Genomic DNA, 25,892 nt, shown 5'->3' on the forward strand with positions numbered 1-25,892 from the left:
TACCCTCCTGGGGTGTCCCCTATCCCTCAATGGTGTCCCCCACCCCCCTGGGATGTCCCTTACCACGGAGAACTTGCCGTCCCCGAACCACATGACCCAGCGTGTGCCCTCGGCGGCGCGGGAGCGGCCGGTCATCCACCAGGACACGATGCGCCCGGGCCACCAGGAGAAGCCGCGCAGTTTGCCCCACACCAGCTCGCCGATGCCGAACCCGCGCCCGTCCTGCGGCCAGGGACAGGGACAGGACAGGGCAGGGTCACAGAGGTGCCACCAGGCTCCCCTCCTGCCCCATGTGGAGGCAGGGCCAGGTCCTGGCAGCGCGGAGAGGCAGCTGCTGCTTCCACAGGTGGAGGAGTGCCCTGGCATGTCCCTATGGCTTGGCAGTGTCACCTCCTGGGCTCAGCAGTGTCCCTGTTGCCTCGGCAGTGCTGTCCCCCCATGGCTCAGCAGCGTTCCTGCTGTCTCAGCAGTGTCACCCCATGGCTCAGGAGTGTCCCCCCATGGCTTGGCACTGTCCCATTCCATGGCTCAGCAAGTGTCCCTGCTGCCTTGGTAGTGTCCCCACAGCTCGGTCCCTGCCCTGCCTCAGTGGTATCTCCCTGGCTCGGCACTGTCACCTCCCATGGCTTGGCAGTGTCCCCCCCTGGGCTCAGTGGTGTCCCCAAGGCTCGGCAGTGTCCCCACATGCCTCGGCAGTGTCACCTCCATGGCTCGCCAGTGTCACCCCATGGCTTGGCAGTGTCACCCTCTGGCTCACCAGCGTCACCCCATGGCTCAGCAGCATCCCCCTAGCTCAGCAGTGTCATCCCACAGCTCAGTAGTGTCCCCCCATGGCTCAGCAGTGTCCCCCCACAGCTCAGCAATGTCACCCTATGGCTTTGGCAGTGTCACCCCATGGCTCGGCAGTGTCCCCATGGCTCAGCAGTGTCCCCACAGCCTGGCAGTGTCTCTGCTGTCTCTGCAGTGTCCCCCCATGGCTCGGCCCTCACCTCGTACTCGGGCTCATCGTCGGCCGACTTGGAGGCGTTCTTGTCGCCGGCCTCGGCCACGGCGGGCTCGGGCGTGGTGGCCACGCTGGGCGAGGCGGGGTCGGTGGGCTGCTGCGGCCCGGGGGGCGGGCTGGCCTCCTCCTCCTTCTGCGCCTCGGCCCGCGCCGGCTCCTCCACCACGTTCATCACGGCGATCACCTTGGCCTTCTTCTCGGCCTGGGGAACGGCATGGCACCGCATGGCACCGGGGCTTGGCATGGCATCGGGGCCCGGGGAGCCCGCCGCGGGGATGGCGGCCACTGCCCGTGCCTCAGTTTCCCCCGCTGACCCCCGGGACCCCCAGAACTTACCCTGGGGTCCATGCCAGGATCTCCGAGCCCATCCCGGTACCCTCTGTGCTTATCCCGGTACCCCCCGAGCCCATCCCGTGACCCCCACACGCATCCCGGTACCCGCGGTGCTTATCCCGGTACTCTTTGTGTTTATCCCGGTACCCCCCAAGCCCATCCCGGTACCTTCGGTGCTTCTCCCGGTACCCTCCCGTGACCTCTGGGCCCATCCCGGCAACCTCTGCGTTTATCCTGGGATGCCCTGAGCCCATCCCGGTACCCCCGAGCCCATCCCGGTACTCTCTGTTATTATCCCGGCGTCCTCGCAGCGCATCCCGGTCTATGTTACCCTCTCCGGGAGCTCCCCGGCCCCGGCGGGCTCTCCCCGTGCGGCCCGGCCCGCGGTGCTGCCGGTGCCGGTGCCGCTCACGTACCCGCGGGAGCGGCCGGGCCCGGGCCGGGGCGGAACGCGCGGAGCCGGAACGCGCGGAGCCGGCCGGGCCGGTGCGGGTCAGCCCGGCGGCCCTTTGTCTGGGCTCCGGGTCACGTGGTGCCTCCCGGCCCGGCTGGTTGGCTGCGCTGGGGGGCGGGAGGGGGGCGCGCGGGGGGCACGGGCCGGACCGGGACCGAGGGGGAACCGAAAGGGCCCGAGTGGAACCGAAAAGAGCCGAGCGGAACCGGAGTGACCCACAGGAGCCGAACAGACCCGAACGGCGCTCGGGCCGGACCCGAAGGGAACCGAGCGAAACCGAAGGGACCGGGCAGAACCGAAAGGTTCGGGACGAACCGAGCGGAGCCGAGCAGAACGGAGAGAGCCGAGCGGCCTCCGGGACGGATCCGAGCGGTCCCGAGCAGAACCGAACGGTTCCGAGCAGAACCGAACGAACCCGAGCGGAGTCCCGGCACGGAACCGAACGGAGCCGAACGGCCCCGAGCGCTCCGGTCCCGGTGTCCCGGTGTCCTCCCGGTGTGGCCGCAGTCCCCGTGGCGGTGCTCCTCGTCCCAACCCCGCTGTCCCGCCGGTACCCCGGTGCCGGCCCGTCCCTCCGGTACTCACGGGCCGTGCTCCGCTCCGGGCTGGTTGCGCCGCACGCCCGGGGCCGCTCCCGCCGCCTTTTGTCCCGGGGCCGCGGCCCCCCGGCCTTTGTGCGGAGCGCCGGGACGGGGCGGGGGCGGCGGCGCCCCGGGGGCCTCGCCCCGCACGGCGGGAGCCGCCCCCGCCCCCCGCACCAGTGTCACCAGTGCCACCACCAGTGCCACCAGTTGGGGACTGGGAGTGGGGGGGGGCACCGGCCGGGCCAGGCAGGATGGACAGCGGGCACTCTGCCCAGTCAGCCCGGGATGGACACCGGGCACACTGCCTGCTTCAGCCCAGTACAGTCACTGGTCTGGGGTCACACTGCCTGGTTTGGCCCGGGATGGACAGCGGGCACACTGCCCAGTTCAGTCACTGGTCTGGGGTCACACTGCCCAGTTCAGCCCATACAGTCACTGGTCACAGTTCCCAGCTCAGCCCAGTACAAACACTGGTCTATGGTCACAGTTCCCAGTTCAGCCCAGTACAGTCACTGGTCTGGGGTCACAGTTCCCAGTTCAGCCCACACAGACACTGGTCACAGTTCCCAGTTCAGCCCAGTGCAGTCACTGGTCACAGTTCCCAGTTCAGCCCAGTACAAACACTGGTCTGGGGTCACTCTGCCCATTTCAGCCCATACAGTCACTGGTCACAGTTCCCAGTTCAGCCCATACAGTCACTGGTCTGGGGTCACAGTTCCCAGTTCAGCCCAGTACAAACACTGGTCTATGGTCACAGTTCCCAGTTCAGCCCACACAGTCACTGGCCCGGGGCTGGCACCGCCCCGCTGTCCCGGTTCGGCCCGGTACGGACAGGACACACTCGGGGTCCCTGCACCCCAGGACAGGCCCTGCCAGCCCCGGTGTCCCCAGGGTGTCCCCGGGTCCCCTTTGTGTGCCAAGGGAGGGCGATGTCCCCCCGGGAGGACAGCGGGACCCTGCCCTGCCACCCCCAGCTGGGGCTTTGGGGACCTGGCGTGTTTGGGGACACGAGCGGCCCTGGCCCGAAGGACACGGTGACACCCGGCGCGTCGCGGGCAGGGTCACAGCAGGACCCCGTGCCCCCCTCGGTGCCGGTCCCGCCTGGCCCCGCTCTGCCCGGGGGGACAGGAAATGTCCCATCGCCGGTCGTTAAGGGACATCGGCCGGGTATCCCCGCTGGACAATTGTCCCAAGCGATCTCTGATCTCTGCCCCGGGGCCACCCCCACCCCCATCCTCATCCTCAGCTCCATCCCCCAGCCCTGTCCTTGCCTCACTCCCACCCTCATCCTCATCATCATTCCACCTGCATTGTCACCCTCACCCTCATCCCCATCCCCATTCTATCCCCAACCCCATTCCAGCCCCCATCCCCAGCCGCAGGCCCTGCCCCATCCCCAGTCCCTGTCCTTGCCTCACCCCCACCCTCATCTCCCTCTTCATTCCACCTGCATTATCACCCCATCTCCAAACCCATTCCATCCATCCCCAGTCCCTGCCTCATCCCCAGTCCCTGTCCTTGCCTCACCCCCACCCTCATTTCCACCTGCATTGTCACCCCCTCCCTTGCCCCATCCTCATCCTCTGCCCCATCCCCATCCCACCTCCCTCCCCATCCCCATCCCCATTCCACCCCATTCCCTGTCCTTGCCTCCCCCGCCATCCTCATTCCCCTTTTTCCCATTCCTAACCCCTCGCCATTCCATTCCATTCCATTCCATTCCATTCCATTCCATTCCATTCCATTCCATTCCATTCCATTCCATTCCATTCCATTCCATCCTCACTCCTGTTCCTGCTCCATCCCCATCCCATTCCCACTTTCCTCCCCTGCCCCATCTCCTTCACCTTCATCCCAACGCCATGGTCCCACTGCTGTCCCCACCTCCCCAGCGGGCAGTGGGTGGCACAGGGGGGGTGACCCAGCAGCTGTGAATGGTCACTGGGCCAGCAGCCAGCTCTGCTTCCCGAAATCAGGGCCCAGGAGTGACCAGTGACAGCTCTGGGGGCCCTCGGGGTCTGGGGGCTCCAGGGAGAGGAACTCACAGTGCCCAGAGATGGGGCAGGGCAGGGGGGCTGTGCCTGGAACCCCTCCAGGGGGAGGGAAAGGGGCACACTCAGTGCCCTGTGGGACACTGAATGTCCCAGCTGTGCCCTGTGTCCCATGGGGACACCGTGGCTGTGCCAGCCATTCCCTGTGCCCCTCAGCATGGCCTGGCCATGCCCAGTGGGACGCCTTGGCTGTGCCACCATCCCTGTGGGTGCCAGCAGGAGGGTGCTTGGCAGCAGGGCTACAAACGATGCCCAGGAGGTGGCACAAAGGGACAGACACAGTGCCAGGCAGACCCGCTGGCAGTGGGGACAATGCCAAGAACGGGGTGAGGGCTGTGATGGGCACCTGGGGCACCCACAGAGCCCTTGTCCCTGCTGCCCACGAGCAGCTGCTGGCACCATGGCCATGCTGTGCCCATGCCAGGCTGCCGCCAGGAGCCCGGCTGTGGCACACGCCAGGGAACGGGTGGCACATCCCACCCTGGGGGCAGGAACGGGGGCACATCCCAGGGGCAGGAATGGGTGGCACATCCTGGGGGACAGGGACGGGTCCACTGCCCACGGCTGCCAAGAGAGGGCAGCCCCAGGGGCACAGGGGTGAGGAAGGAGGTGCCAGGCTCAGGTGCCAGTGGGGCAGTGACAGCACCGGCAGCACGGGGCACCCTTTCCACCAGCCCCAGGGCGTGACCATGCCAGCATGTCCCGTGTGCCCATCCGAGCACCGTGTGCTCTGTGCCACCGTCCCCTGTGTGCCTGGCGAGTCCTGGCCCTGCCTCTGTGCCACCAATGCCATGGCAGCCTCAGGGCTCAGTGGCCCCATGTGCCCACCCCGCTGATGCCATGGGACCCTCGGGGCTCGCTGTCCCCATGTGCCCACCCCGCTGATGCCATGGGACCCTTGGGGCTCGGTGCCCACCCCGCTGGTCCCATGGCAGCCCCGGGTCTCAGTGACCCTCGGTGCCCTCCCCGTGGGTGCCAGGCTCACCTCCCTCTTCCAGCGTGCCAGCCACTCGTCGCGTTTCCTCTTGCTGATGTAGTAGGGGTCCCCGGCCTGGAAGGTGTGCCGCTGCATGGGCCGCTGCCGCAGGCTGGACTCCCAGCCCAGCCCGCCCCGGAGCCGCCCCCGCGAGCCCTGTGGGGAGAGGGGGGTCAGGGCACTGCCAGGGCACTGCCAGGGCACTGCCAGGGGTGAGAGAGGGGTCAGGGCACTGCCAGGGCACAGAGACGGGGGTCAGGGCACTGCCAGGGCACAGAGACGGGGTGAGGGCACTGCCAGGGGTGAGGGCACTGCCAGGGTACTACCAGGGCACAGAGACGGGGTGAGGGCACTGCCAGGGCACTGTCAGGGCACAGAGACGGGGTGAGGGCACTGCCAGGGGTCAGAGATGGGGGTGAGGGCACTGCCAGGGCACTGCCAGGGCATAGAGACAGGGGTCAGGGCACTGCCAGGGCAGAGACAGGGGTGAGGGCACTGTCAAGGTTGAGGGCACTGCCAGCGTACAAAGAGAGGGGTGAGGGCACTGCCAAGGTTGAGGGCACTGCCAGGGCACAGAGAGAGGGGGGAGGGCACTGCACAGGGAGCTCTGCACAGGGGACAGGACAGGGGACAGGACAGAGGGCATGGCACAGGGGAGAGGGATGAGGGCACAGCACAGGGAGCACTGCACGTGCCCTGGAGGCCATGGCATCACAGCTGCACCTTGATGGGCACCACTGGCACCATGCAGGCACGGATCTGCCGGGGGCTGAGGGAGCAGGGGGAGATGGTGCCCATGGGGGGCTGTGCCCATCTCCTAGGGTGGGCTATGGGGCTGTGCCCATCTGGGGTGTGCTGTGCCCATCCCCTGGGGTGTCTGCGGGGCTGTGCCCATCCCCTGGGTGTGCCATGCCCATCTCCTGTGCCCAGCCGGGCAGGGAGCAGCCCCCAGGCCGTACTTGCCTCCATTTTCAGGCTGTCGAAGTTGTTGTTTTCCTCCTTCTCGTCCTTGCCTGCACACGGAACAGAGAGCGACCATCAGCGTCAGTGTGGGGCTGGGACCCCCCAGACCCACACAGGGCGATGGGACCCCCACCCAGGAGCCATACAGGGCGATGGGGCCCTCACCCAGGGCTCCAGAGGGGAGAGGGGGCTCCCCCAGCCCATCCAGAGCCCCCCAAACCCGTCCCGAGCCCCCCGGAGCCCCCGTGGCGGGCGGGGGGCGCTGCCCCGGAGGGTTTTTGGGGGTCCGGGGCAGGGACCCCCCCGCGGGCAGGGGAAGCGGCGCAGCCCCGCTGCTGCTTCCTGTGCTCGGCACATCCGCGGCACAGCAGCTCCGAGAGCGCTGCCAGGAAAGCGGCTAAAAATAAACGCCGACGGTTCCGGGGGCTGAGAACCGCGGGGGCGGCGGGGACGGGGGGCTCACACCCACTGCGGGCACCGCGCAGCTGGGGTGGGCACGGGGGGGACAGTGTGGCACTGGGGTGGTGCCCTGCAGCTGGCACGGGCACCGGGGGGACACAGTGTGACACTGGGATGGTGCCCTGCAGACCCTGGGGTGGCACAGTGTGGCACTGGGGTGGTGCCCTGCAGCTGGCACGGACCGTGTGTGACACTGGGATGGTGCCCTACAGGTGGCACGAGCACCGGGGGGGCATAGTGTGGCACTGGGATGGTGCCCTGCAGACCCTGGGGTGGCACAGTGTGGCACTGGGGTGGTGCCCTGCAGACCCTGGGGTGGCACAGTGTGGCACTGGGGTGGTGCCCTGCAGCTGGCACGGACCGTGTGTGACACTGGGGTGGTGCCCTGCAGACCCTGGAGTGGCACAGTGTGGCACTGGGATGGTGCCCTACAGCTGGCACGAGCACCGGGGGGGCATAGTGTGGCACTGGGATGGTGCCCTGCAGACCCTGGAGTGGCACAGCATGACACTGGGATGGTGCCCTGCAGCTGGCACAGACACTGGGATGGTGCCCTGCAGCTGGCACAGGCACTGGGGTGGCACAGTGTGACACTGGGATGGTGCCCTGCAGCTGGCACAGGCACTGGGGTGGCACAGTGTGACACTGGGATGGTGCCCTGCAGCCTGAGGTGGCACAGTGTGACACTGGGATGGATGGATGGATGGATGGATGGATGGATGGATGGATGGATGGATGGATGGATGATGGATGGATGGACGGAGCTCCCAGCAGTCTCACAGCTGCCCCGGTACCGCTCGCACACCGCACCCCCGTGCCCGCAGCAGCCTCGGCCGGGTCCGTTTGCCCTCAGGCCGCCCGGGGCCGCTCCCGCTCCTGCTCCGGCCGTTCCCGTTCCCGTTCCCGCAGCCCCCATGGCCGGGTCCGTTTGCCCTCAGGCCGCCCGGGGCCGCTCCCGCTCCTGCTCCGGCCGTTCCCGTTCCCGTTCCCGCAGCCCCCATGGCCGGGTCCGTTTGCCCTCAGGCCGCCCGGGGCCGCTCCCGCTCCTGCTCCGGCCGTTCCCGTTCCCGTTCCCGCAGCCCCCATGGCCGGGTCCGTTTGCCCTGGGGCCGCCCGGGGCCGCTCCCGCTCCCCCCCGAGCGCGGCTGCGGCTGCGCCTCGTGACTGCGGCAGCATCTGCAGCGTGCGGCTCATCCGTGCATCCATCCCGCCAGGCCTGCCTCTGCCAGCTGCATCCCAGCTCTGCCAGCTGCATCCCTGCCTGCCCCGGCCATCCCTGCCTGCCCCGGCCATCCCAGCTCTGCCAGCTGCATCCCTGCCTGCCCCAGCCATCCCTGCCTGCCCCAGCCATCCCTGCCTGCCCCGGCCATCCCAGCTCTGCCAGCTGCATCCCTGCCTGGCTCAGCCATTCCTGCCTGCCCCGGCCATCCCTGCCTGCCCTGGCCATCCCAGCTCTGCCAGCTGCATCCCTGCCTGCCCCGGCCATCCCTGCCTGCCCCAGCCATCCCGGCCTCTACCAGTTCCATCCAAGCCTGCCCCAGATATCCCAGCCTGGCTCAGCCATCCCAGCCTGGCTCAGCCATCCCAGGCTGGCTCAGCCATCCCAGCCATCCCTGCCTGCCCCGGCCATCCCTGCCTCTGCCAGCTGCATCCCAGCTCTGCCAGCTGCATCCCTGCCTGCCCCAGCCATCCCAGCCTGCCCCAGCCATCCCTGCGTGTCCCAGCTCAGTCCCTGCCTCTGCCAGCTCCATCCCAGCCTGGCTCAGCCATCCCTGCCTGCCCCGGCCATCCCTGTCCACCTCTGCCAGCTCTGGCCCTGCCTCTGCCAGCTGCAGCCTAGCCTGCCCCAGATATCCCTGCTTGCCTTTCTCAGTGCCCTCCAGGAGTTTCCTCCTGCCGCGTTTCTTCTGGGGGTCGGAGGGGACGGGGGTCCCTGGGGTACTGGGTGTCTCTGGGGGTCCCTGGGTGTCTCTGGGGATCCCTGGGTGTCTCTGGGTGTCTCTGGGTGTCTCTGGGTGTCCCTGGGGGTCCCTGGGTGTCTCTGGGGGTCCCTGGGGGTCTCTGGGGGTCCCTGGTGTCTCTGGGTGTCTCTGGGGGTCCCTGGGGGTCCCTGGGTGTCTCTGGAGGTCCCTGGGTGTCCCTGGGTATCTCTGGGGGTCCCTGTGTGTCTCTGGGGGTCCCTGGGGGTCTCTGGGTGTCTCTGGGGGTCCCTGGGTATCTCTGGGGGTCCCTGGTGTCTCTGGGTGTCTCTGGGGGTCCCTGGGTATCTCTGGGGGTCCCTGGTGTCTCTGGGTGTCTCTGGGGGTCCCTGGGTGTCTCTGGGGGTCCCTGGGGGTCCCTGGTGTCCCTGGTGTCTCTGGGGGTCCCTGGGGGGTCTCTGGGGGTCCCTGGGTGTCTCTGGGGGTCCCTGGGGGTCTCTAGGGGTCCCTGGGGGTCCCTGGGTGTCTCTAGCACAGGATCCCCAGGGTTTCCCTCTCACCTTTCTCAGCGCCCTCCAGCAGTTTCCTCCTGCCGCGTTTCTTCTGGGGGTCGGAGGGGGCCATGTCGCCGTCGTCGGCGGGCGCGTCCAGCCCCTCCTTGGGCGTGCAGCGGCCGTTCTCCAGGGCCCGGCCCGCCTCCCCGGCCGCGGGGCTCTCGGCCTCGTCCTCCTCGGGCCGCCCGCCCTTGGGGCTGCCCCCGGCCTCCTCGGCGTCGCCCTCCACGTCCCCGTTGGGCAGCGGCTCGGCGGGGCTGGCCTCGGGGCACGCCGGGGGGCACTTGGGGGCGGCCGCCGTGTCCTTGGGGCTCTCACTGCTCTCCGCCTGCTGGGGGGGGAAAGGGTGGTTGGTGATGGTACAGGGGGGGCTGGTGCCACCTCGGGTGTGCCAGGTGTGCCAGGCATGCCAAAGGGACACTGGGACCAGGACAGCCAGTGCCACCTCGGGTGTGCCAGGTGTGCCAGGTGCTGCCAAAGGGACACTGGGACCAGGACACCCAGTGCCACCCCGTGCATGCCAAGTGTGACAGGTGCTGCTGCCTGCCAAAGGGACCCTTGGGAGGGGACCCTTGGGACCAGGACACAGTGCCACAGCAGCCCCAGGGCCAGGACACATGGATGTGACACCCTCATGAGCAGGACACGCTGCTGTGTCACCCTGAGGACCAGGACACCCCACCATGGCACTCTCAGGACCAGGACAACCCACCATGGCACTCTCAGGAGTGCCAAGCACACAGGGGTGTGTGTGTGTATGTGACAGGTGTGTGTGTGACAGATGTGTATATGACAGGTGTGTGTGTGTGTGTGTGTGTATGTGTGTGTGTGTGACAGGTGTGTGTGTGTGTGTGTGACAGGTGTGTGTGACAGGGGTGTGTGTGTGTGTGTGACAGGTGTGTGTGACAGGGGTGTGTGTGTGTGACAGGTGTGTGTGACAGGCGTGTATATTACAGGTGTGTGTGTGTATATGACGTGTGTGTGACAGGAGTGTGTGTGTGTGTGACAGGTGTGTGTGTGTGGGGGGGTGTGTGTGTGTGAGACAGCTGTGTATATGACAGGTGTGTGTGTGTGACAGGTGTGTATATGACAGGTGTGTGTATATGACAGGTGTGTGTGACAGGTGTGTATATGACAGGTGTGTGTGTGCGACAGGTGTGTGTGTGCGACAGGTGTGTGTGTGCGTATGTATATGACAGGTGTGTGTGTGTGTGTGTGTGTGACAGGTGTGTGTGGGTGTGTGTGTGTGTGTGTGTGTGTGTGCGTGTGTGTGACAGGTGTGTGTGTGTGACAGGTGTGTGTGACAGGTGTGCGTGTGTGTGACAGGCACAGCTCAGCCCTGGCACCCCCAGACCGACCCTGGAGCTGCTGCCACTCCCTCCTGGTGGCCCTGGTGCTCTCCCACAGCACAGCGTGATGCCAGGGTGGCACAGTGGGCAGCCAGGGCATGATGCCAGGATGGCACAATGTAATGCCAGGGTGGCACAGTGGGCAGGGGACCCTCCCTGCCTGTCCCCAGTGAAGTACAGGTGCCACAGTGTCCCGTTTGATGACAGCCCAGGAGGGGACACGGTCCAGCTGGGGGCCTTGCTGTGAGCTCAGGTGCTGCCCGCTGCCAGGGGCCGCTGGCACCGGGGCACGAGCTCCAGGGGCATGGCAGGTGACGGGCACTGCTTCCTCCATGAGGTACCCAACTGGTGCCACGGGGCACAGGAGCCCCTGGCCTGACACCCCTGGCCTGTCCCCGCCACTGGCTGCCTGGGAAGGGTCCCAAACCAGGACAGGGCTCGGACCAGGACAGGTCCTAAACCACAACAGGTCCTAAACTGTGATGGGTATTAAACCAGGATGGGTCCTAAACCAGGACAGGTTCCAGATCAGGATTGGTCCTAAAGCTGGATGGGTCCCAGATCAGGATGGGTCCCATACCAGGACGGATCCCAGACTAGGACAGGTCCCAAACCTGGACACTGCCGCACCCCCTGTCCCTGAGGGGTCCCGGTGCCACTCCCCATGCAGCTGAGGGGTCCCCATGCAGCTGAGGGGGTCCCGGCACCCCTGGCCCCGCTCCCGCCGCTGCCAGGGCCGCATCCGTGTGAGAACAATGCAGGGGCCGGGAGAGGAAACGGCAGGAAACGGGAAGGAGCCGGGACAGCGGGGCTGGGGACACTCGGGGCGGCTGCGGGGTCTGGGGATTTTGGGGGTTGGGGGGGCTGTGGGGTTCAGGAGGGCTGTGGGATTTGGGGAGGCTGTGGGGTTCAGGGGGCTGTGGGGTTCAGGGGGGCTGTGGGGTTTAGGGGGCTGTGGGGTTCAAGTGGCTTGTCCCCATCCCGTGCCTGTCCCTGTCCCCTTCTGGCCCTGTCCCCTCCCAGCCCCGCTGTCCCTTCCTGCCCCCCCAGCCTTTGCTTCCTGCAGCTCCAGCCCCAGAACGGGCTCTGGGAACGGGCTCTGCCTTTCTGCTGCTCCCTGCCCTGGGCTGGGCCCCACCAAGGAGGCTGCTCTGCACGGCCCTGTGCCTTTCCCCTGTCCTGGGGACACCAAGTGACACTGGGGACACTCCCTGAGACACCAAGTGACACTGGGGACACTCCCTGTGCCTTTCCCACTGTCCTGGGGACACCAAGGGACACTGGGGACACTCTCCAAGGGCATGACGGGGGGTGGCACATGGGGCTGGGGATTCCTGTGCCCATCCCAACCCGGGGAAGGTGCCCCTGTCACCCACAGGGGTGTCCCTCTGCCAGGCACAGCTGGCACTGGGGACGCTGGTCCTGGAGCCAAGGCATGGCACAGCATGGCATTGCTTGGCATGGCGCAGCACAGGACAGCCTGGCACAGCCTGGCACAGCTCACCCACACTGTGACACCCGTCTCCACAGGGCTGTGCCCACCTAGCTCCCTGTGCCCTCTCACAGCACCAACCATGGCAGACCCCATGGGCACAGCCTGCCCACCTGGGCACAGGTGCTGGGCACCCTCAGGGCCAGGCTGGCACCAGGCTGTGCCCACAGCAATGCCAGCTGCCCTCAGCCTGCCCCGTGCCCCTGGCACAGTGGGCTCTCCTCAGGGAGGAGATTTTTAGTGGCTGACATCTGCAGGGGCTGCCCTGGCACTGGCTGGGGCTGGCCATGCCAGCTCTGCTCTGCCGGCACTGGAGCTGTTGGCATGAGTACCAGCACCAGCACCAGCTCTGGCACAGCTCTGGCACCAGCCTCAGTGCCAGCTTTGGTACCAGCAGTGGCACCGGCACCAGCACCAGCTCTGGCAGCAGCACCAGCTCTGGCACCAGCCCCAGCTTTGGTACCAGCACCAGCTTTGGTACCAGTACCAGCTCTGGCACCAGCCCCAGCACCAGCACTGGCACCAGCTCTGGCTCCATCACCAGCTCCCCCACCAGCTCTGGCACCAGCCCCAGTCCCAGCACAGCGTGGCACTGTCGGAGCACACAGGGACGGGCACCCACCCTGGCTCAGGGCAGGCTGTGCCCGCTGCCCTGGCACTGCTGCCATCCCTCCATGGTGCCGGGGTGCTGGGGCCGTGCTGGCCGAGCCCTCCCTGCCGGTGTCACACCGGAGCCCTCCCTGCCGGTGTCACACCGGAGCTCTCCCTGCAGGTGTCACACCGGAGCCCTCCCTCCCCGCAGGTGTCACACCAGAGCCCTCCCTCACACCGGAGCCCTCCCTGCCGGTGTCACACCGGAGCCCCCCCTGCCGGTATCACACCGCAGCCCCGCCGCTCCCCGGCCCCGCTGCCGTTCCCGTGCCAGCATTGTTCTCCAGCAGCGCCTCCCCCGCCCCGCACGTTCCTCCCGGCCCGGGGCTGACCCGGCCAGCCCGCACAGCCCCGGCCCGGGGGGACACTGACACTGCCGCCGGTGACACTGTGACACACGGCTGTGCCCCTGGGACCGGCATGGCACGGAGCAGGGACCAGGGATAGGCATGGCAGGGATCAGGAACCATCAGGACAGGCCTGGCAGGGATCAGGGATCAGGGATCAGGGATCAGGGATCAGGGATCAGGGACAAGCATGGCAGGGATCAGGGATCAGGGACCTCAGGACAGGCAGCTCAGACCTGAAGCATCCCAGCACAGGATGAGCCCTTTTGGCTGCCAGAAACTTCTCCAAAAAGGATTTGCAGCCTTCTAAGGGTGGAGAGGCCTCAGCTCTGTCTGTGCCCCAGGCCCTGCTCGTTCCTCTGTCCCCTCATCACCCTGGGCCTGTTTGTCACCCCTCTGTCCCCTCATCACCATCACCCTGGGCCTGTTTGTCACCTCTCTGTCCCCTCATCACCCTGGGCCTGTTTGTCACCCTCTGCCCCCTCATCACCCTGGGCCTGCTTGTCACCTCTCTGTCCCCTCATCACTTTGGGCCTGTTTGTCACCCCCCTGTCCCCTCATCATCTGGGCCTGTTTGTCACCTCTCTGTCCCCTCATCACCCTGGGCCTGTTTGTCACCCCCCTGTCCCCTCCTGTGTGAACAAGGCCTGGGGACACTGCCTGAGCCTGGGAGAGCCCAAGGGCACCTTCCACCTGCTCCTCTGCTCTCACTGACTTCATGGTGGCACCAGCCAGGTGCCCACCCTGCAGGGAGGTGGCTCCCCCGTGGCACTGGGACACACCATGGCCTGGCAGGGACGAGTGTCCTCAGCCCTGGGGCCTGTCCAGCACATCTGTGGCTCCCAGCTGACCCCAGCGGGCACGGTGTCCATGGCACAGCGAGGGCTGAGTGCTGGGTGGGCATCACCCGTGGGCAGGGGCTGGGGAGACCCTCAGGGGGCTGTGCTCCCAGAATGGGGGAACAGGGTCAGAGCCACACAGAGCAGGACGGTGCCACCAGGCACAGGAGGGCACAGGAGGGGAGGGACAGCACTGGGGACTGTTGTGCCTCAGCACCCTGGCACACGGGGCAGCCCGTGGCACGCCAGGAGGAGCAGAGGTCTGTCACCAAAGCAGCCCCGTGGGGACACCCAGAGCCCCCAGCTGGCACCGTGCCCGTGGCTCACCTGGGCATGCTTGCGCTTCCTCCCGGGCCGCCCGGCCTTCCTCATGGGCGTGCCTGGCTCCTGCTTCTCCTCCTTGCTCGGGGTCTCCTCGGGCTCCTCTTCCCCCTGCCAGCCACACACAGACAGGATGGTTACACCCCTGGCTGGGCACGGGGTGACGGGCACCGCGGGCACTGCTGGGGACGGGCACCTGCACAGGGGGGAGCATTGTGGCATTGCCGGGCTGGCAGCACCAGGGCACTTGGGAGGGTGGCAGTGCCTGCACCAGGGCACCTGGGAGGGTGGCAGTGGCTCCTGCCATGTTTGAGCAGTGGCACAGCCTCAGCGGGTGACCCTCCTGCCCTGTGCCACCGTGCCACTGCTGCCACCCTCCAAACCCTGCACACGGAGCTCAGCAGGGCCCTGTGGGCACCCCACAGCACAGGCCTGCGGGCAGCCATGGGTCTCCCTGGAGATGAGGGCCAGCAGCAGGAGCTGGGCACCCCTGGAGCGGGCAGTGCCTGCTGTGCCCCAAAGGAGCAGCTGGCAGTGCCCATTGCCCCCTGATGCCACAGTGGCCTGGCCTGGCGCTGGCAGCATGCATGTGCCAACATGGCGGCGCAGCAGGAACAGGCCCCGGGGAGTGACCCTGCCCCTGTGCCCTGGCACTGCCAGCACTGGGGGCACCGTCCCTGCTCCGGGCACCGTGGGCACACGGCGGGCACAGGGCAGGCACAGGGGCAGGCCCCGGCACGGCGCGGGGTGGATTCACCTGAGCCCCAGCAGATCCCGCAGCGGCAGCAGCCGAGCAGGAAGAGGCCGCGGAGGGGGAGCGGGGAAGGAGGAGAGGCCGGCGGGGGCTGGAGAGGGAGAGGCCAGGGAGGGGATGGGGCTGGCAGGGACAGAGAGCCGGAGGGAGCTGCAGAGGCACGGGGCTGCACGCTGGGGCTGGCACATTGCTGTGTGTGGGGCACCAGGGATGCCACACTGCTGTGTGTGCCCCCCTGTGCCCCCAGTGCTGCCACATTGCTGTGTGTGTGACACCAGAGCTGTCCTGTGCCCCTAACACTGCCACATTGCTGTGTGTGTGACACCAGGGCTGCCACATTGCTCTGTGTGTGACACCAGGGATGCCACATTGCTGTGTGTGTGACACCAGGGATGCCACATTGCTGTGTGTGCCCCCCTGTGCCCCCAGTGCTGCCACATTGCTGTGTGTGTGACACCAGGGCTGCCACACTGCTGTGTGTGTGACACCAGGGCTGCCATATTGCTGCTGTGTGTGTGCTCCCAACACTGTCACATTGCTGTGTGTGCCCCCAACACTGCCACATTGCTGTGTGTGCCCCCAACACTGTCACATTGCTGTGTGTGTGCCCCCAACACTGCCACATTGCTGCTGTGTGTGCCCCCAACACTGCCACATTGCTGTGTGTGCCCCCAACACTGCCACATTGCTGCTGTGTGTGCCCCCAACACTGTCACATTGCTGTGTGTGTGCCCCCAACACTGCCACATTGCTGTGTGTGTGCCCCCAACACTGCCACATTGCTGTGTGTGTGCCCCCAACACTGCCACATTGCTGCTGTGTGTGCCCCCAACACTGCCACATTGCTGTGTGTGTGCCCCCAACACTGTCACATTGCTGTGTGTGCCCCTAACACTGCCACATTGCTGTGTGTGTGCCCCCAACACTGTCACATTGCTGCTGTGTGTGTGCCCCCAACACTGTCACAGTGCTGTGTGTGTGCCCCCAACACTGTCACATTGCTGTGTGTGTGCCCCAACACTGCCATATTGCTGCTGTGAGCCCCCAACACTGCCATATTGCTGTGTGTGCCCCCAACACTGCCACATCCCTGCCCTGTGCCCCCAGAGCTGCCACACTGCTGTGTGTGTGCCCTCGATGCTGCCCTGTGCCCCCCAGGGCTGCCACGCTGCTGCTGTGTGCCCCTAACACTGCCACACTGCTGTGTGTACCCCCAACACTGCCACAGTGCTGTGTGTGTGCCCCCAACACTGCCACATTGCTGCTGTGTGCCCCCAGAGCTGCCACATTGCTGCTGTGTGCCCCTGGAGCTGCCCTGTGCCCCCAGCAATGCCACACTCCTGCCCTGTGCCCCCAAGTTGGGCAGCTGAGCCCTTGGGATGCAACTGGAACATCTCTGGGGGTTCTGCATGAAAATCCATGGCGCTGTGCCCCATGGCTCTGGTGCCCCATGGCCTTGGTGCCCCCAGCCACAGTCCCACAGCTCCCTCTGTGCCCCCCACCCACACTCTGCTGCCCATCCTGTGCCCATTGCTGCCCTGCCTGGTCCTGGTGCCCGTGGGATGCCCGGGAGCCACGTGCAGCTCTGTCCCAGGCCCATGGTGTCCCCCCAGAACTGTGCTTGTCCCAGCCCCGCTCACCTGCCTGTGGGGCTGAGCAGCCTCTAGGCCCTGCACAGACCCCCCAGCTCCATGTGGGCACCCCCCAGCCCTGGCACCTGCTGGCACTGCCAGCCCTGAATGAGGACAGGACACGGCAGCCCCCGCCAGGGCCGGGCCCCAGTGCACATGGCATCCTGCTGGAAGGTTTTGGGACGGCTCCAAGGCCGTGTCAGGATCCCAGATCCAGCAGCATCCGAGGCACAAGGGCCTGAGGGGATTCTGGGGGTCCCTGTGCCCCCTTTCCCTGTGCCTCGCTGTGCTGCAGGGCCAGGGCAGCACCAAGGGTGCAGGGCAGACCCTGGCACCTGTCCCTGTGCCCCAGTGCCACCCTGGCTGCTGGCACTGCCCCAGCCAGCTGTCCCTCCCTGGCCCCATCCAGGCCCTGGCAGCATTTAGTGGATGTACATGAAAGATCTGGGGGTGCCAGGGGAGGATGCAGCTGGGGGCACCCAGAGAGCCCAGGGGGGCTCAGCGTGAAAAGCTGGAGGGGCAGAGCTGCCATGGCCAGGGGACAGCAGGGTCCCTGCTGTGGAACCAGGGGATGCCCCCAGGACCAGGAACCCTCCGGGGGCACAGCCAGCACCCCAAAAGCCGGGCAGCAGTGCGGGTGCAGCCCGGGCAGCAGCAGGGCTGGCACAGGGGGCTCTGTGCCCCATCCCGGTGCCGCAGCCCCCCCCGGTGCCCGCATCATCCCTGAGTCATCACCGCGCATCCATCACCGGGCCCGGCCCCGGGAGCGCGGGGCTCCGGGCACGTCCCGGTGCCGCTCCTGCTCCGCTGCCAAGCAACAGCCCGGGGGGAACGGCGGAACGGCGGCCGGGCTGCGGCATGACGCAGTGCTGGCTGCGCTTCCAGCTCCGCTCTAGGTACTGGGCCTGCTCAGGTGACCGGCCCTGTTCCATGGTACCGGCTCTGCTCAGGGGGACCAGCCCTGCTCCCCAGTACTGGCCCTGCTCCGTGGTACCGCCAGCACAGCCCTGCTCCCTGGTACCGGCCTTGCTCCGTGGTACCGGCCCTGCTCCCTGGTACCGGCTCTGCTTTGCGGTACCGGCCCTGCCCAGCAGTACCGGCCCTGCCCAGCGGTACCAGCTCTGCCCAGCGGTACCAGCTCTGCTCAGCTGTACCGGCTCTGCTCAGTGGTACCGGCCCTGCTCCACGGTACCAGCCCTGCTCCCTGGTACCGGCTCTGCTTCGCGGTACCGGCCCTGCCCAGCAGTGCCGGCCCTGCTCAGTGGTACCGGCTCTGCCCAGCGGTACCGGCCCTGCTCCACGGTACCGGCCCTGCTCAGCGGTACCGGCCCTGTTCTACAGTACCGGCTCTGCTGAGCGGTACCAGCCCTGCCCAGCGGTACCGGCTCTGCTGAGCGGTACCAGCCCTGCTCCACGGTACCGGCCCTGCTCAGCGGTACCGCCAGCACGACCCCACTCTGCAGTACCAGCCTCGCTCCCCGGTGCCAGGCCCGCTCCCTGGTACCGCCAGCACAGAACCGATCCAGACACTGCCAGCACAGCCCCTCTCTGCGGTATTGGGCCCGATCGCCGGTACCGCCAGCACAGCCCCGATCCACGGTACTGGCCCCGCCAACCAGTACCGCCAGCATAGTCGGCCCACGGTACCGCCAGCACAGACCCGATCCACGGCACTGGCCCCGCTAACCGGTACTGCCAGCACAGCCCCGATCCGCGGTACCGGCCTCACTCCCTGGTACCGGAGCACAGCTCGGCCCGCGGTACCGCCAGCACAGCCCCAATCTGCGGTACCGGCCCCACTAACCAGTACCGCCAGCACAGCCCCGATCAGCGGCACCGGCCCCGCTGAGCGGTACCGGAGCACAGCCTGGCCCGCAGCCCCGGGGATCCCGGCTGTGCAGAGCCGCCCCGGCCGGGAGCGGGGCTCGGCCCGCTGGGAGCCACCGGCCGGCCCGCCCGGAGGCGCCGGGGGAGGCTCGACCGCGCCGGCCGCGGGGGCAGCGGAGCCGTCGGCAGCACCGTGACCTCGGCGTGCGGCCGCGGGGGAGGCGGCGCCGCATCCCGCGGGGTCAACCCGGGACAGCGCCCGGCCGAGCGCGGCTGCCAGCGACGGGCACTGCCAGGGCCCGGGGGCACCGGGCTGCGGCGGGCACTGCCCTGTTCCCATGGGTACCGGGCTGCAGTAGGCACTGCCCCAGCTCTGCCCTGTGCCCCCCGTGCCCCCAGAAGCATCCCAAAGCACGGGGGCTGCGCATCCACCCCACTCCTGGCTCCTGCAGGGCAAGACCGAACCTGGCCATGGGGTACCCGTGCCCCCCGCTGTACCAAAAACAGGCTGGGCACATCCCAGGAGACACACAGGGACATCCCAGGGGACCACGGACACATCCTAAGGGACACAAGGTTCAGCCCCTCGGGCCACCGGGACCAATGGCTGCAGGATGGGGAGCAGCACCGTGTGACACAGCGTGACCCAGGTGGCCAGCAGGAACCGGGATGTGACCCTGACCTGGCCGTGCCTGTGGTGGGATGATCACAGGAACCGGCATGTGACCCTGACCTGGCTGTGGGACGGTCACAGGAACTGGAGTGACCCTGACCTGACCATGGGACGGTCACAGGAACCAGGATGTGACCCTGACCTGGCCGTGGGATGGTCACAGGAAGTGGGATGTGACCCTGACCTGGCCGTGGGATGGTCACAGGAAGCAGGATGTGACCCTGACCTGGCCATGCCCACAGTGGGACAGTGTCCAGATGTCCAGCTGGCCGTGCCCCAGTGCCCACGCCCTGCCCAGCCCTGCCCTGCACTGCTGGGCACTGCCCCACAGGAAGAGCCCTGGCACTGGGAGCAGCCACCCTGGCCAGGCAGGTACTGGGTGTCCCTCCTGAGCCTGGCGTCACACATGGAGGAGGTGCAGGGACCCCCGGAACAGGTGGGACACCCCGAAGGAGGAGCAGGGCTGGCACGAGGATTCCAGGCCACCGTGCATCCTGCTTGGCACAGGGCATGAACCCAGCACACACTCTGGGGCCAGGACACCCCCCATCCCAGGGGACAGACCCATTCTGGGGACACAGCCCTGATGGGGACCCCCACATCCTGGGGGACACAGGAGGACACCCGCACCGTGCCAGCCGCCTTGCCCCAGCTGTACCCGCAGCCGGGAGGTGACAGCAGGTCTGCGTCCCCGTCCCCTCCCCGCGCTGCCCAGCGCCAGGAATAGCTCAATCCGCGCTAATCCCGCCCGCCCGTGCCTCAGGCCTCTCCCGCTTCCCCCGTTCCCCTCCGCCCTGCGGCACCGGGGGCCCCGCGCCCCCTTCTCCCGCCGGCCGGGAAGGAACCGAGACCCGGAGCCCCCGGGCCGGGATGCACCGAGCCCCGGAGCCCTCCGGCCGCGCTCCCCCGGGATGTGCCGGTCCCCCGTATCCCCGGGACCGGAGCGGGCCGTACCTTGTGCGTATCGAGCGCCTCGCGGCTGGGCGCGGGGCTGCCGGTGTCCAGGCTCCCGCTGGACGGCATGGTGGGCCCGGGGCCGCCGCCTGTCAGCAGCACCGGAGCGGAGCCCGCTGCGCTCGGAGGGTCCCAGAGCCGTCCCCGATGCCGCTGCCTGCTCGCTGCTGGCCCTGCGGGGAGAGCGGAGGGACGCGCGGGTCAGGGGCTGCTCCCGCCCCGCCGGCCCCGGCCCGGCCCCGGCCCCGGCAATTATTAACGTGCCACAGCCTTGACTCGGCCGGGCCGGGCTGGGCCGGGCTGGGCTGGGCTGGGCTGGGCAGGGCTGGGCTCATGCCCCGCCAGTGCCCCGCACGGTGCCCGAGAACATCCCCGGCAAGGGGTCAGGGGCGCACAGGGGGTGAGGGTCAGGGGTACAGGGGGAACAGGGGATGCAGGGTCGGGGTGTGGGGTGAGAGGGGCACAGGGGCTGCGGGGTGAGGGTCAGGGGTGTGGGGTGTGGGTGAGGGGTGCATAGGGGATGCACAGTGTCGGTTCAGGCTGCGTGGTGAGGGGTGCAGAGCATGGGGAGCAGTGTGGGGCACAGGGGGCACGGTGTGAGATGTGGGGAGCCCACAGGGGTGCAGTTGTGGGGCACAATGCCCATGGTGTGGGGTGCAGGGTGTGGGGCACAGTGCCCATGGTGTGGGGCGCCGCTCTGGGGCACAGTGTCCATGGTGTGGGGTGCAGGGTGTAGGGCACAGGGCCCATGGTATGGGGTGCAGCTCTGGGGCACAGTGTACACGGTGTGGGGCACAGTGCCCATGGTGTGGCGTACAAGCTGTGGGCACAGGGTGCAGGGCACAGGGTGCACAGTGTGGTGCAGGGCACCCAGCACCCAATGCTCAGTGTGGGTGCCCTTTGCACAGCACGGGGTGCCCAGTGCCTGTTTTGGGGTGCACCGTTCACCTTGTGAGCAGTGTGGGGTACGAGGGGTGCAGGGTGCATTCTGTGGGGTGCAGGGTGTGGGGGCAGCAGGGCTGTGGGGTGCAGGGTACAGGGTGAGAGGCACGTGGGGTGCAGGACACGCTGCAGGGGCACAGGGCAGGGTTTGGGGTGCAGGGTGTGTGAGATGCAGGGTGTGTGGGATGCAGGACACGCTGCAGGGGGAGCACAGGGCAGGGTTTGGGGTGCAGGGTGTGTGGGGTTTGGGGTGCACACTGTGAGGTACCAGGCACAGGCAGGGTTTGGGGTGCAGGGTGTGTGGGGTTTGGGGTGCACACTGTGGGGTACCAGGCACAGGGCAGGGTTTGGGGTGCAGGGTGTGTGGGGTTTGGGGTGCACACTGTGGGGTACCAGGCACAGGGTGTGCGCGGTGCAGGATGTGCGGGGTGCTGGCAATGAGGGGCTGGCAGTGCCATCACCTGCAGGGTTCTGGGGTGCCAAGGGTGCAGGACAGGGGTGCCCAGCGCTGCCCGGGGGCCCAGGGGGATGCAGGGTGTGGGTGCTGGGTACAGGGAGCTGGGGGCCATTGTCTGTGGGGTCTGGGGGTGCTGGCTGTGCGGGGTGCGGGGTCCCGGGTGCGGGGCGCTGCCTGCGGGCTCCGGGGGCCGCATGCGGGGGGCCGGGGGGGAGGCGCCAGCCGGCACCTGTTGCTATGGCAAACGCTGCATTCGCCATGGCCGGGGCTGCTGTTGCCTTTGGCACCGGAGCTGCAATTTGTTTCTAGAGCTTTCCAGCCGCAGCCGTTCCCAGCGGCGGGCGGGGGGCTCGGGCGGGGGCTCGGGGGGGCCGGGCCGGGCAGGACGCCGCTCTCGGCACCGCTCCCAGCCCAGGGCATCCCCCCGGCCCGCGCCCGGGGCTGCTGGGGGGGCTGCTGGGGGGCTGCAGCCGCCCCCGACACAGCCCCCCAGGATTTGGGGTGCTGGGGGGCAGACGGGGAGCTCAGCCCCCCGCCCCAGTGCCCCCCGAGCGGCCCCTCCCGCGGGATGGGGGGGAGGATGAGGATGAGGAGGGCAGGGGGAGTGGGGGGTGGGCGTAGGCTGGGGGTGCAGGGTTGGGGTGGGGGTGTGGGGGTGCAGATTGGGGCTGTGGGGTGCACGCTGTACCCCAAGCACAGCGGGCGCTGGGGGGGGGACTCCCCGGCCCCTTCCCTCGGCAGCCCGGGGAGCCCCGGGGAAGCCCCGGTCCCCTCGGTGGCACAGCGCTGCCACCCCACGCCAGCGCCCCGCGGGCACGCTCGGCCCGTGGGCACCGGGATGCCGTCGGTGATGGGCCGGGGCTGGCACCGGCACCCCCCGCACCCCCAGACCACCGTACTGCCCCCCTGTCAGCGGCGGTGCCACCAGGCAGCCCCACGGCACGGCACGGCTCGGCACGGCTCGGCTCGGCACGGCACGGCACGGCACGGCACGGCACGGACACGTGCAGCGGGAAGGAAGCACCGGGGACGCCGCGGCTGCACCTCGGGGGATTCCCGGCCGCGCTCGCTCGGGGGGTCCCAAGCCGGGGGTCCCAAGCCGGGGGTCTCCGCCGTGCCGCCCCCGGTCCCCCCGGCAGCGGGGACCCTCCGGCAGCCCCGGGGCACGGCCGAGCCCCCCTCCCTCCCTCCCGGCCGGGCCCGCCTGGCGCTGCTGGCGGCTTTGATTCGCTTCCAGCCAACATGGTCTCCGAAGGCTCTAAAAATAGTTGTTGTGCGCACAAACCCCGCGGCACGCAGCGAGCCCCGGCCGCCGAACAAAGCCGGGAACCGCCGCGGCCCGGCCGCCTCCCGCCGCCCGCCCCATCCCGGAGGGGCCCGCGGGACCCGGCCCCGCTCCCCGCGCTCTTACCGGCACGGCACGGCACGGCACGGCGCGGGATGGCCCGGGGGATCCGCGGCACCGTGCCCTGGCTCAGGCCGCCGGCACCGGCCTCGGCGGCATCCCCCGGCCGCGGGCACGGAGCCCGCCCGGTGCTCCGGCGCTCCGGCGGCCCCCGTGCGCGGCCCGTGTGTCCCCGGTGGCGGCGGCGGCGGCGCTGCCCTCCCGGGGGCCCCGACGGTGCCGCTGCCGCACGGCAGGAGCGGCGAGTCACGCTCGGCGCGGCGGCAGAGGCGTTCCGAACTAGGTTACCTGCGCCGGCTGGGCGAGACACGCGGCAGCCACCGGCACGAAAATGGATGGAAAACCCACCCGAAATCCCGCCTTTTTGCTTTTTTTTCCTTTCCTTTTTTTTCCTTTTTTTTTTATATATATATATATATATATATATATATCGGGACCTCGGCAGTGCCGTGCCGCAGCCGGGAGCCTGCAGGGACCTTAACCGGCCATTTTAGGTGACGGCGAGCGGGGTGTCCCCCGCAGCCCCCGGTGCCCGTGGGACGCCGTCACCGCAGTGTCCCCCCCCCGTCCCCGGGTGACCCCGCGAGCGGCGGCGACACCCCCGCCTTGGCCGGGGTCCCCCGTGCGCCGGCGGCCGTGGGGACGCACGAGGGACCCCGGCCAAGCGCCTCTCCCGTGACAAGTGCCGCAGCGTATTATTATTGTTGTTGTCACTTTGAGTCACTGCCACCGCCGCGCTCCTCCTCCTCCTCCTCCTCCTCCTCCTCCTTCTCCTCCTTCTCCTCCTCCTCCTTGCCAGCAGCACGGAACGGCTCCGGGATTGACTCACAGAGGGGACAGGAGCGGCGGCCGTGAGTCACCCCCAGCCTGTGCGCCCCCAAAGCCGAGTCACCCCCAAAGCCCTGAGTCACCCCCAGCCTGTGCGCCCCCAAAGCCGAGTCGCCCCCAAAGCCCTGAGTCACCCCCAGCCCGTGGCCTTGACCCCGTCTCCAGGGCTGTAATTTAGGGTGAAATATTTGGCCCCTGCGTGCCACAGCTCTGGGAGCATCCGGGGGACTCGGGGGGTGAAGTGCCAGCGAGAGCTGGGGTGATCCCAGAAATACTAAAAATACACCTGGCCCCAAGGGGGGACCTTGGGGACCCTGAGCAAACCCTGTGGTGTATGCCAGGGATAGAGTCACTGCACCCATGGCACCCCAAGGATGGAGATGGTATCCCAAGGATGGAATCACTGCACCCCATGGCACCCCAAGGATGGAGATGGTATCCCAAGGATGGAATCACTGCACCCCATGGCACCCCAAGGATGGAGTCACTCCATTCCATGGCACCTCTGCACCCCATGGAGCCCTAGGAGTGATTTCTGTACTCCATGGCACCCCAAGGATGGGGTCACTGCACCCCATGGCACCCCAAGGACGGAATCACTGCACCCCATGGCACCTCAGGGAGTGATTCACTGCACCCCATGGCACCCCAAGGATGGAGATGGTATCCCAAGGATGGGGTCACTGCACCCCATGGCACCCCTGCACCCCACAGCACCCTAGGGAGAAACACATGGCAGCCCACAGAGCCTTTGAGAGTGATGCACAGCACCCCACAGCACCCCAGGGAGTGATTCCTGCACTCCAGGGCACCACAGCACCCCAAAGAGTCAATCACAGCACCCCATGGCACCCCAGGGAGTGTTTTCCTGCACTGCATGGCACCATGGTACCCCAAAGAGTAAATCACAGCACCCCAAGAAAAATCCCCAGCACCCCATGGCACCCCAAAGAGTAAATCACAGCACCCCAAAGAGTAAATCTCAGCACCCCATGGCACCCCAAAGAGTCAATCACTGCACCCCATGACCAATAGCTGGCACCCCAAGGACAGTCCCCAGCACCCCAGGGCACCCCAGCACCCTGCACACCACAGCCACGGGCAGGCACAGCCCCACAGCCAGAGCAGCACCAAGCTGCCCAGGGCATGGGGCGGGATAATGGGATGGGACAGTGGGATGGGCTGGGATAGTGGGATGTTATGGGCAGGACAGGATGTTATGGGGTGGGATGGAGTGTTATGGGGTGTTATAGGGTGTTATGGGTTGTTATGGGGTGTTATGGGATGTTATGGGTTGTTATGGGATGTTATGGGTTGTTATGGGTTGTTATGGGGTGTTATGGGTTGTTATGGTGTGTTACAGGGTGTTATGGGGTGTTACAGGTTGTTATAGGGTGTTATGCAGTGTTGTGGGGTGGGATGGGTTGTTATAAGGTGTTATGGGGTGAGATGGGATGAGTTGTTATGGTGTGTTATGGGGTGTTATGGGTTGTTATGGGGTGTTACGGGGTATTATGGGTTGTTATGGTGTGTTATGGGGTGTTATGGGGTGTTATGGTGTGTTATGGTGTGTTATGGGGTGTTACGGTGTGTTATGGGGTGAGATGGGATGAGTTGTTATGGTGTGTTATGGTGTGTTTTAGGGTGTTATGGTGTGTTATGGTGTGTTTTAGGGTGTTATGGTGTGTTATGGTGTGTTATGGTGTGTTACGGGTTGTTATGGTGTGTTACGGGGTGTTATGGGGTGTTATGGGGTGTTATGGTGTGTTATGGTGTGTTATGGGGTGTTATGGGGTGTTATTGGGTGTTATGGTGTGTTATGGTGTGTTATGGGGTGTTATGGTGTGTTATGGTGTGTTATGGTGTGTTACGGGGTGTTATGGGGTGTTACGGGTTGTTATGGTGTGTTACGGGGTGCTATGGGGTGGGATGGGCCAGTGATGTGTACGGCTCCCCCGTGCCAGGCCGTGCCCAGCCCTGCAGGTGGCACAGGGTGGATGCAGCCGGGGGATCCCGCAGGAACAGGATCCTGCTGCAGCACCGGGAACGGGAACGCCCCGCCGGGAGCAGCCAGGAGCTCCCCGTGCTCCGTTACCGGGGAGAAAACCGGAGATGGTCTGATCCCG

General features: G+C 67.3%; 2 protein-coding genes across 4 annotated transcripts in view; both read right to left on the reverse strand.

Moving 5' to 3' along the window:
- DNMT3A (DNA methyltransferase 3 alpha) overlaps positions 1-25,892 on the reverse strand; it is a 44,580-nt gene that overhangs the window by 14,231 nt on the left and 4,457 nt on the right. The window contains exons 1-8 of one of the 3 annotated variants that reach the window (XM_074536311.1): positions 22,945-23,315; positions 20,135-20,307; positions 14,302-14,406; positions 9,303-9,627; positions 6,365-6,414; positions 5,411-5,557; positions 990-1,205; positions 64-222 (exon numbers count right to left, since the gene is read on the reverse strand). In XM_074536311.1, coding sequence (XP_074392412.1) covers positions 64-222; positions 990-1,205; positions 5,411-5,557; positions 6,365-6,414; positions 9,303-9,627; positions 14,302-14,406; positions 20,135-20,203 — 1,071 coding nt within the window. In that variant the 5' untranslated portion in view covers positions 20,204-20,307; positions 22,945-23,315. Of the gene's footprint in view, positions 1-63; positions 223-989; positions 1,206-5,410; positions 5,558-6,364; positions 6,415-9,302; positions 9,628-14,301; positions 14,407-20,134; positions 20,308-22,944; positions 23,316-25,892 lie in introns of those variants that run through there. The other 2 variants (XM_074536310.1, XM_074536309.1) reach the window with 2 other exon arrangements.
- The window catches only part of LOC102064389 (dystrobrevin beta), a 164,548-nt gene continuing 145,166 nt past the window's right edge, over positions 6,511-25,892 (reverse strand). The window contains exon 12 of the mRNA XM_074536322.1: positions 6,511-6,658. Coding sequence (XP_074392423.1) covers positions 6,526-6,658 — 133 coding nt within the window. The 3' untranslated portion in view covers positions 6,511-6,525. The remainder of the gene's footprint in view (positions 6,659-25,892) is intronic.

Source organism: Zonotrichia albicollis, chromosome 3 (assembly GCF_047830755.1).
Source record: "Zonotrichia albicollis isolate bZonAlb1 chromosome 3, bZonAlb1.hap1, whole genome shotgun sequence".
NCBI lineage: Eukaryota > Metazoa > Chordata > Aves > Passeriformes > Passerellidae > Zonotrichia > Zonotrichia albicollis.